The sequence below is a fragment of the Choloepus didactylus genome, chromosome X (assembly GCF_015220235.1).
Source record: "Choloepus didactylus isolate mChoDid1 chromosome X, mChoDid1.pri, whole genome shotgun sequence".
NCBI classification, from domain to species: domain Eukaryota; kingdom Metazoa; phylum Chordata; class Mammalia; order Pilosa; family Megalonychidae; genus Choloepus; species Choloepus didactylus.
The window spans coordinates 20,395,628-20,407,406 of record NC_051334.1 but is presented as its reverse complement, the minus strand read 5'-3'; the positions used below and the strand labels follow the sequence as shown (position 1 = coordinate 20,407,406).

The 11,779-nt window shown below is 40.5% G+C and overlaps 1 protein-coding gene across 1 annotated transcript; it reads right to left on the bottom strand.

Annotated features, from left to right (window-relative positions):
• Positions 1 to 5,891: 5,891 nt before the first annotated feature.
• CBLL2 (Cbl proto-oncogene like 2) lies at positions 5,892 to 8,034 on the bottom strand. Its single transcript, XM_037822120.1, is given in 7 exon segments — positions 5,892 to 6,028; positions 6,031 to 6,195; positions 6,467 to 6,556; positions 6,559 to 6,791; positions 6,793 to 6,956; positions 7,675 to 7,678; positions 7,994 to 8,034. Coding segments are annotated over 7 exon segments (834 nt in total).
• Between the last annotated feature and the right edge of the window lie 3,745 nt (positions 8,035 to 11,779).

Genomic DNA, 11,779 nt, shown 5'->3' with positions numbered 1-11,779 from the left:
ATCATCCCAAAGCTGCAGGTGATCTGGGTGGTTCTCCTGTTCTCAGTTGGGTCCCTGCCTGGGTCTGCAGTCAGCTGCAGATCGGGTTGGCAGCTCAGCTATTCTTGTCTGGATTTTACTCTCACATATTTTGAGGTTGGCTGACTGTAGACTGGTTTAGGATGGCTTTGAATAGGAAAAAATGAGCTCTCCTCAATGGGTTCTCTCATCTTACAGCAGTGTAGGCCAAGCTTGTTCTCATGACAGCAGGACTCCAAGAGAGAGCAGAAAAGCATGAGGCTAAGAACTGGCACATCAACATTTCCACCACAGCCTATCAGCCAAAGCAAACCATGAGGCCAGCCCATGTTCAAGGAGGTGAGAAAACAGGCTCTGCCTTTTGAAAAGTGGAAATGTGAAGGTACATTGAAAGGGTATAGTTACAAGAGGGGGTGAAGAATTGAGGCCAATTTTATAATCAATCACACGCATAAACCAAACAGAATATCCAAGTCAAATATTAGTAAAAAAGTTAAAGCACAAGGGAGTGATGGTCAATGAAGTAAGCAGACCATCTCTTTACTCTTGAGTGATGAAACCTGCTATGAAAGAGACCAGTTTCATTCAGCAGAAGGAAAAAGGTTCTGTACCCCAACTTCATCACAGTCAAATAGGAACTCCATCTATATCACATTTTTACCTAGGTCTGACCTTCAAAGACATTTAAAATCTGAATTCTTCCTACTGGAAATAAAGTATATCTATTAGTTATTTTGTCAAATAAAAACATATTATTTTACTCAGCATGACATTGTTGGAACTGTTATGAGATGTGCCAAATCCTGGCACTTTTCAGACTGATCCGGATATTAAACTTTTGCCAAGAAAATTCCAATACCTGAGGCACTTTTTTTTTCTGAATTATCCATTTAATCACCCACTTCTTCCCTTTCCTTTGTTTTTTGTAGACACAGTCCAAACAGATTGTTTTCTCCTATCTAAGGTTGCTGCGCCATTTGAAAATCAAGAATAGTTGGATTCAGAGTAATAATTTTAAAAATTTAACAAACAGTATGGCATGGGCACTGACCAATCAGAACAAAGCCTAGCACCGGATTTTGCTATGCTGTGAGTTCCACCACTACCTACCCCTTGGACAGAAGGATGCAGGCTACTTCACCTCCAATCACGAGAGGGGCACTTGAATGAGGCCACTCAGAGGGCTAAATTCATGTTCCTTGGATCATTAGGGACACTGTGGACTGTTTTCTGGAAAATCTAAATGCAGGAGACAGGCTGAGGTAAAGGGAACTGACAACACTGGGACTGGCCAGCATGCCCAGAGTTTGTCAGGGAAAAGGAGGTGAGTTTCTCATGGACCACATATTGTCTGTCACTGGAAGAAGCCAGTGTGCGGGTCATCCCAGGTCCTGTCCAACAGGGCCACCTGGAGGGATGAAGACAACTCAGCAGAAATAACTGTAGGTATTGGCAGATTCTCAGGGGCTGAAGAAGGAACAAGAAAACCAACTGAAAGAGAGAAGCATTCATCCACACCCAGGGAGAAATCCAGAGCAAAGGCAGCAATTCTTATCAACCACAAAATTGCGCGCGCACACACACACACACAAATCAGTTCTTCAAACCTGTAGTCAAGCTAAGAAAGCACCAACCCAGTTTAACACAGTAGCAATCAAATAAGACCTTTCCCAATTGCTGCACCTCTCCTCCCTAAGCTCCATCCCTTGCATTCCAACTCTGGGGAACCAATACCCCCCACTTAATGAGACATGAGAGAAGAAATAAAAGTATTAGTGGGTAAAGCAGTAAATTAACTATAACACCCTCCCCAACTGCTGGCCACAGTTGGGGAAGCGGGGAAACACCTCCCTCTAAAATCAATTCCAAAATTTGACTGTCACATGGGACTGGACATTTTAATTCTGATCAGAGGGCTTTCTATTACCTAAGAGTGTAGAGAAAAGACATGGGATGGCTCTGGTTTTCACGTGGAGCAAATAAAATGGAGGAGGGGGGAGGAGGAGGGAGGAGGGGGGAGGTAGAGGAGGAGGGGGGAGGTAGAGGAGGAGGGGGGAGGTAGAGGAGGGGGGAGGTAGAGGAGGAGGGGGGTAGAGGAGGAGGGGGGTAGAGGAGGAGGGGGGTAGAGGAGGAAGGGGGTAGAGGAGGAAGGGGGTAGAGGAGGAAGGGGGTAGAGGAGGAAGGGGGTAGAGGAGGAAGGGGGTAGAGGAGGAAGGGGGTAGAGGAGGGGAGGAGGAGGATTTTTTTTTTTTTGTGGGCAAATTTGACGAGGAGGGGAAAGGAGGATTTTTTTTGCGGGCAAATTTGAGGAGGAGGAGAGGGGAGAAGGAGGGGGTCGGGGGAGGAGGGGGAAGGGGGGAAGAGGAGGGAGCCGAGGGGGAGGAGGGGGGAGGAGGAAAACAAAAATAAAATTGCTTTATAATTATGTACCACACTTTGTCCTTTGATGGACCAGTACAAAGACCCACCTCTCTTGGAGATGACATTCTAGTGGAGAAAGCAAAACAAATAAGAAAGCGATTAGTTATATAATAACATGCAGTGATGGGACCATCAAGAAAAATAAAGCAGGGTTAGAGGACAGAAAGGGATGGTGGGAGGGCCGGGTCAGGGGGAGGTGCCTCCAGGGAAGGCATCTGAGCAGACATAAAGGTCTGTGGGAAGAGTGGTCCAGGCAGAGAAAACCCCAAGTGCAAAATGCAGAGACAGGAATGTATTTGGTGATCTGAGGATCAAAAATAAAAGCTGAATGGCCAGAGTAGAGGGAGGCAGGGGAGAGAGAAGGAGAGGTCATGAGCACAGAAAATTTCATAAGGCATCTAATCATACAGACATGGAAAAGGAATGGGACTTGAAGTCCAATACAAAACCATGTGAGGGCTGATTTCCATTCTAACATGATTACCTTGGCTACTGTGTGCAGAATGGAGGGGAGTCCAGCAAGAGTGGAGACTGGGTGACCAGTGATTTAATTTGTGAGCAACTGCTTCAAAATCATCTAGGATACTTACTTAAAGGACAGATTACTAAGACCTACTGAGTCAGAACCTTGTGAGAGTAAGGCAAAGGACACTATTTTTAGCTGACTCCATTAGACTCTCCCATGATGTCTGAATCAGGAATCACAACCCTATATTACAGTGATCATTTTATGAGCACCCATTTTATGAGAACTTTTGCTCAGTATCAAAAAGGCATATGCTCCATGAAATGCACGTTTTTTTTTTCCTTGCCTCCTTGCTTTAACCACATTTCTTCCATCATTAACAACAATGTAGGATTTTCTGGTTCGAATTTTTGGGGGTCCAACTTTAACTTGGTCATGATTTTACTATTTCTTCTACCTTCATTTCCCCCTTTCCCTGATATTTTCATGTTTTAAGTATTTATGCATATACTTCATTGTTTTCAATTGAACTGCCAACTCAATAGTCTTCAGAGGAATGTGAAGAACCATACATACATTTCATTTGGACTGATGTCCATTATAGCTTCAAAGGCTTCTCTGACATAAGGTGGGAACTCACATTTTTTCTTTAAAGTAAGAAACACTAACAGTAACTTTGTTATCTTTCTACCCACCACCATCATTCAAACAATAACCGAAGGAGTTCAGGTCTAATACCATTGGAAAATGATGTCTACTACAACAAATTCATCTCATCTGCTTCCCTGCCTGACATATATTTCTTAAACCTAATTAACAATAAATTATTTCTTAAAGAGCCTACTTCTCTTAACATGTGGAATTTTATCATGTTTTGTCCAATACATAATCCAAAGGGTTTCGTGCCATGTTCAACCCTAGCAAATTTCAATAAAAACAGGAGAGCTCTTCATAGTTGAGAAGCCTTAAGGTGAACTGGGTTATTTTCTTATTACATTAAACAAAGAATGGTATTAGATTTTAACAGTAATATTTTAACAACTTCTAAACAGGGGCATGAAAGGGAATCATGTTTGTACCAGTCCAATTACCTACAGTAATAGGATAGAAGCATTTGCCACCACCATTTCACACTATTATATGCCATGTTTCTAACAACAAGCCTTTCTCGCTAGAAATATTGCATTAACATTGGACTCTCAAATTGCTAGGTGTGAAAAATCACTTAACTTAAAAAAAAGTGTATTAGTTATTTTAAGCTGACAAAGGTTGAAATGGCCATTTATGTTATTTCTGACTTCAGCTCTAAGCTCAGCGATGTGTGTACATATTTGTTTTGCCTGTGCCTGACAGAATAAAATGGTAAATTAGTAAATATGATAAAATGGTAAAAAATAAAATGGCAAATTGGCCATCAGTTCATCCTTTGCCAAAAAAAGAAATACGTCCTAAATGTATGTACTATAAACTATCTAATAAATGATATCTGCCTGCTACACATTTCATGTTTATATTATGCACCACTTAGGAGGGAGGAAAAACTTCATAAGGGTTTATTCAAATGATATATAATAATATCCTAAGAATGCCAATTCATAATATGAATTCTGTATAAAGTGTAAGCGGTCATCTTAGCTGGAATGTAACAAGCCCCTATAATGCGAAAGCTGATTTTAAAGGCATCTTATAAAGCATGAAAATTCACATAATTTCCTCATTACTTTTCTCTTCTCCAATACAAAGTTATCTAATAGTCTTCACTGTTAACTTCATGCTAAAATGTTCCAAGTTTAGATTGTTTCACTTTAATAGGACATAATTAATAGTTTTTAAATTTCAAGTTAGAGGAAAAACCCTTATCACACAGTAATGAAACCCGAGTAAATGTTAATTTCTGATTACAAGAATGTCCTTCATTAATACATCATCTAAATTCCTCCATGGCATGCAAATTGTAGTTTAAAACCTATTAAATAAGAAACCACATAAGAACAGGATCAAACTCGACTATGAAATGAGGAATTATAATAAAGTCTATTCAACCCCAAATATTTAGTTTAAGACAATGAACAGAGTAGGACACACTTCATCTGAAAGGCACCATTTAAACAGTGCTCTAAAATAAATGTTACTTAAGATTAGTAAGTTTGGTGCATTATGTGATCCTAACCATTCCGTAAAAAAAAAAAAAAAAAAGCATTAACAAGTAACAGCAACCCCAGCAGCTTGGAGCCTAGAAGTCAATTACTTTGAACATATCTTTCCAAATGATTTAGTAATGCCTCTTAACATCGCAAACATAAATATATCACAGTACTGAAATTCTGATGTATTTTGGTGCTTCTGGGCTGCCTAAAAAGAAAAGGCATCCAAGTGAAATGTATTATATACTCATTATACCTCAAAATTTCAGTGTGAAACATGAAATAATTCTCTACCATTTAACCATCTTATGGTACAGTCTAGATTTTTACTTCCAGGATTTTTATTATGTTTTGAGAAACTAGTGGTAAAACATGGTTTTAACAAACAATATGTGGCTGTGCTTAAATTCATATAAAAACCATATTCAACTTTAATCCTTTTACGCAGGTTAACAAAATATCACACACACCCACAAACTAATCATAAACAATACTTTCAAAAGTGGAATAATGCAAATTTAATCCAGGAAATCATATTGCAAATGATCAACTCTGGGTCAATTTACCACATAAAGGGAACAAAGTTGTTAAAACACAGCTGTGCTCAACCAAGTCCCTTGCGTCCATTATAGTACAGACCTTGAAATAAATCCTAAAGTCAAGGTTTAAACCATTTTAAAAGACAAGATCCTAAGTGGTTTACAACTATCTCTATTAGAGATGCTTTTCCTTCCCCAAAGTTTAATTAAAAGGTTGACTATATGTAAGGTTTTCTTTTTTTCCACATCAGATCTTCAAGCACTGTTCAAAATACTATTATCACTGTACATCTGGTCTATATCTCATCTGATGGGAACAATGTGACCCAGGAAGTGGAGTTGAGAAGGACTCTGCACTGGGGGAGGAGGTGGCAGTCCTCTCCACACAGGCAATACACCAGGACTCTTTCCCTCCATTTCTGTAAATGGAGGGTTGAGTTTTCTTGGACTTCTGTGAACTGGGTTAAAGAGTTGGGATTATAATAGTAAAGAGGGAATGTACTTACAGGTGGGCCATCATTTTGAGGTCGGGAAGATCCTGGAGGAGACGGTCTATCAGAGGTCACTGGTGGAGGCTGTAAACGAAGTGAGGAGTCCCTGCGATCTCCTGGTGGCGGAGGAGGTGGCTGTGATGTATAACGTTGCTCCGTTGCTCGGGAAGCCTAATAGGATGAGGGCGATCCCACTGGTTGACGCTGATTCAGGATAATGACGAGCAGGTGCTAGGGCGGGAGGTGGGGGCTTCTTTAGCACCTGATACTGAGTCATCTTGAATAGAGACAATGATTAACTTGCTGTTTTCTTGTTGAAATAGAAAAGGTTTCCAGGTGGAGGTGAAGGTGGAGACAATTCTGCTGGAGGAGGGTGAAGATCCTAACGTGGCTGATTATAGTGCTTGTGTGGCGTCATGGTGCGCTGCTTTGATGGAATGAGGCTCACGTGGTGCTTGTTTGGCAACATTAGAAACCATCAGAAATCCCAACTGGGGGTGAGGCAACTTGAGGACAAACTTTTTCAAGGGGAGCACGAGAGTCAGGTTTTCCAGCGCCCTTATGGCGGTGGTTGACGTGAGCCTGTAAGTTTCTTTGAGGCAAATATGTTCTCTTGCATCCTTGGACAATGCTACACATGAAGACAGAATCTCGTGATGGCTCCTCAATTCACAGCACAGGATTACCACAGCCTGGACATATTTTATCTCCCTTCATATAAAATAGCACAGTCAAAGCAAAAAGTATGCTTACATGGAATCATTCGGCCATAGATTTTAAAAGCTAATTCACATTTGTCACAGAAATGAACGGGTGAATCATCCCGTTCACCTATGATGTTTATCTTAAAGTCCTCAAAAACACTTTTTTCTTTTCCCTACAGTTTACCCCCTTTATAGTCATCATCAAATTCTTCTTCACCAGCAGGCATCCTGTTTGTAGTCCTTGGAATTTGAGACAAAGGTTTGGCTTTGTTCACTTACTCAGAAATGAGCTTTAAAGGAATTCTTCTGCGAACATCAAGGCCACCCAGTGATCCAGAACTGAGCGCCTGGTAACGCATTTTCAGTGGCATCCATGATTCAGCTTGCAGTGCACACTGGGAGCAGAAGTCAACGGCCTTCCTTCAGGCATCCCGGGCAGCACATGCGCACCACGCACGTTCCCAAGCCCAGGAGGCGGAAGTGCAATCAGATCCCCTTCCCTTCTCGCTCCCTCCCCGGCCAGGTTTTGGCCTCCAAGGGCTTCCTTCTCCTCCCCCCTGTCCTATCCCACTCAGGTGAGGGAGTCAGGTATAGTTAGAGCCCTGGGAGAAAGAGCTTCAGTGTTGAAGTGGCTAAGGCTGCTCTTTATATGCTAAAGAGAAAGTGGTCTTTCACTATAGAAAAAGAGACTGACGAGAAGGGAGATGGGGAGTGGTGTAGTAACCAGAAAAATAAGTTCCGAGCAGGTGAGGAAGCCTGCCGCCCACCCCCGTGGAAAGATGCTTTCTGGGGCTTATTTTTATCCTATTGCTTTTTTGTCAAGTGCCTTAAATCCTTCCTTGGAATAAGACGGGATGGTTTGTATTTAGACCAAGTTTCCTCGGGTCTTACCTTCCTGCAGGTAGAAACGGGATCACAAAAATAGCAACAAACCGTATTTTTCTGACTCCACCCCACTCATAATTGTGGCTACAAAATACCTCAGGGTATGTCCTCAAGTGTGCAGACATTCACCCTTTTGGCTATGTCAACTGTCAAGTCCTCCCGGAAAAACACCAGGGGGGAAAAAATATTGCTCAAGCAAAGCAATGTTTTTACAGACTTCCCTCAGTATGAAAGAACATCACCTTAACAGAGTCGAAGGAATGTCTCAGAAGGGGCATGGCAAGGAAGGATATTAGGAACTGGGTGATTTTAAGGCAGATCTTACAAAGCCAGGATCCGATTGTGATTGGGCAGGTTTAACCACATGTTAGCTATAGATTGGAGGGCACAGTGAGGTGAGATTCTTGAAGCAAGTATTGATGAGGAAGATTTATTCTTGTCAACTCTTTTAGTTGGTTCGCAGTCTTATTTTTCAGGAAAATATTTTCCTGGAACAAGTAGCTAAATTTGCTTATTCTCAGAATTATAGAAAACTACTCCCAGTGCCATTATTGTTTTACACAGTGACAGGAAATTATGTTGGTTTTGGTACTCAGCAACCACAAGGCAACCACCATTTTCCTTTTCTCTGATTCTGGCTTGTTGGGGTATCGACTGTTGGCTACAGTGAAGGTGAAAACACAATAACAGATAATCACCAAAGACAACAGTGCCCTCCAATGCCCAAAGTGACTGTTGCTCCAGCAAATATATAATACCCATTGAAGTTGCGGCTGAGTCCAAGAAGATAAGTGGACCTCTTGCCTTCTTTTATTTCATTCTACTACATGGTTTACAAAGCACCTCAGATGTATATTCCCAATGTCTTAAAGAGATTTTTCTGAAATCACTTTTTTAGTTTTTACTTGCTCTTAATTGCCCCCCTGCCAAGGACTCGGGCAGCACAAGCTCATGGTGACTGGTTTTCATTTGCACAGTTCCACTCCCCTCCAACACCCTCCCCTAGGTCTTGGACCTTTTCAGCATCCCAAAAATGCTATCTTCCCTTAGGATCCATTCGCTCCCAGGAGGCAACTTCATCCCTCGCGCAAATAAGTCCCTTATGAGTTCATCTCATGGAGTCTTCAAGGACATCAAACCTGCCTGAACACGATGGCCTACACACTTTATTCTCTCAAACCAGGCCTCCCATACATGCTGGGTTAAGTTTTAAATAATTAGAAAGTTTGGTGGCGTTTTTTTAAAATTCAGTTTTATTGAGATATATTCACATACCATAAAATCATCCATGGTATACAATCAACTGTTCACAGTACCATCATATAGTTGTGCATTCATCACCACAATCTATTTTTGAACATTTTCCTTATACCGGAAAAAGTGAAAATAAGAATAAAAAATAAAAGTATAAAAGAACACCCAAATCATCCCCCCCATCCCACCCTATTTTTCATTCAGTTTTTGTCCCCATTTTTCTACTCATCCATCCATACACTGGATAAAGGGAGTGTGATCCACAAGGTTTTCACCATCACTCTGTCACCCCATGTAAGCTACATAGTTATATAATCGTCTTCAAGAGTCAAAGCTACTGGGTTGGAGTTTGATAGTTTCAGGTATTCCTTCTAGCTATTCCAATACACTGAAACCTAAAAAGGGATATCTATATAGTGCATAAAAATGCCCACCAGAGTGACCTCTTGACTCCATTTGAAATCTCTCAGGGTGGCATTTTTAAAAGCTATATTTTTTATAAGCCAAAGTGATTCTTACAAAAGCATATATGTTTTGCCCCCATTATAAATGGCAAACCAGAATTCTGCGCACAAACTGAAATTTATAGCACTAAAACACATGCCAATATTCCTGTGTTTCAATCACAATTATTTGCTTGCCAGGCTGTTTATAAGGGTTCAGTATTTTTTTAATGATATGCATATAATTCAAATATGATGAATACATAGGGAAAACTGTCCAATATGATATCCATAGTTTATTTTCTCTTCTTTCCTTAAACCAATGTTTTTCTATCTAAACTGAGATATTTTTCACATGACAGAATTTTGTCCTTACACATGAACCTGAGTGAAGAAAGAAAAAAAAGCCAGATCTCTTCCATAATTGGCTGAATTTGTTTTTGTTGCTCATTAGGTCTACTTCAAATTACTTGAGAAGTAAACTATAAATTCAGCTTTGGAGTGATGAGAGCAGGCTTTACTATGGACAACTGAGGGTGGCTTCCAGTCTAGACAATCCAAACCAAGGAACTGCTATGGTTCAGTGCTTCCAATTTCTCTGCTTAGAGTATTTGCTTGTTTATAGCTGAGAAACCCGACCTGAAAGCCCTTAATAAATATTATTTGGTGAAATTGTTGATAAGATAAAGGGTATTGAACTTCCATTTATCCCCATCAGATTTAAGAAGCTATCTTGCTACACTTGAAAAGCTGCCTTTACAAATTGATCCTTATTTAGTGCCTTTAAACAAAAAGTTAAATGGGCTTCCATTCGGCCGCCTCCTTCAGGGCACCGAGACACTGTCCTTCAATATCATTTCTCTTAAAAGTTGCTAGACTTACGTTCGATTGACAAAAGAGAGATTCGGTGTCTGTCAGCCTGTAACAGTGATTGGATATAAAAAGCTTGGGATGGGGAGATTTAAAAGAAATTGGACCTTTTGAAATTGCTTGGATTCATGGAGGCCCGTTAGCATGTGGCTGCCTCTTCTACAAAAATCTAAATGAGGTTGACTGTGAGGAATTATGGACCACACAACGAAGTAGTATTAACGTGAACAATTAATACTAGGAAACAGGTTGAGAAATCTCCATTCAAACCACGTGCCATCTGGCCCAGAAGCAGTCATTCTACCAGAGTGACACCAAAGGTTGGCGGGAGCGAGAGCCGTGTGTACCGCTGCCAGGCTCTTGGATTTTATTTCTCATTTAAGAGAATCTGACCTGTCATTCTTCTGGCTCCTGTGGGCTTTAAATTCACATAATCAACATATCACTGCCACTGACTTAGTAATAGCTGAGGCAGTTTAAAGGTGAGTGGAGAATAATCGTTCTCCCAAGCCAGATGCCTTCAGTTCTGCAAAGAAATAAAAAGTTCATCTCAGGCTCCAAAAAGGGAGGTAAATTTCCCTGGGTGAAGGAGACCTAGTCTCTCCTCCCAGATGTGCTATTAGCTATATTTTACATCCTGGGCAGGCAGGGGGAGGATGGGAGGAGGCAGGGATGGGGGTGCACTGGCCCTTTGCAAAATTTTAAAGCAGTGCTTCTCCAAAATGTGGTCCACATACCCCTGGGCCAAGACTCTTTCTGAAGGTCCTTGAGGTCAAAACTATTTCTGTAATAATACTACATTGCTACTTGCATTTTTGACATTTGCACTGATGATGCAAAGGCAATGGTGAGTAAAACTGCTGGTGCCTTAGTGCAAATCAAGGCAATGGTACCAACCTATACTGGTAGTCATTGTATTTTTCACTGCCACATGGTAAAAAGAAAATGCCAGCCTCACTTAAGAATGTCCTTGATAACACACTAATAATTGTTAATTTTATTAAATCTCAACTCTTGAGAACACATCTTTTTTCATATCCTGTGTGTCAAAATGGAAAGTACACATAAGGCACTTTTGCTGCATATCTAAATATCGAGGAAAATCGTATATGCCATAATTTGAACTGGAACGTGAACTATTTGCTTTTTGCATGGAACACCATATTTACTCGAAAGAACACTGACAATTATGGATATTCAGACTCGGGTATTTGGGAGGCATTTTCTCAAAAAGAACTGTTAGCCCCTCACTTCAAGGAAAACAACTATTGCTAGTGAATTTTGAAAAACTTATATTTGCCACCATAAATGTGACACCTTCCCAGTACCTAAAGACTTATCTGAGGATATCAGGAGAGAGTAAAATGAACATGATTTTTTGAAATTGTATAATGAAATGTGTCAACACTTGGAAAATCTGCATAATGCAGTGAACCAATATTCTCCAAATGGCCAATACTTGAAGTTACAAAATGCATAATTAAAAGAACCATTTATAATCAAGGCATCAATGGATTTTAATGTAATAGTATTAAAAGTTCATT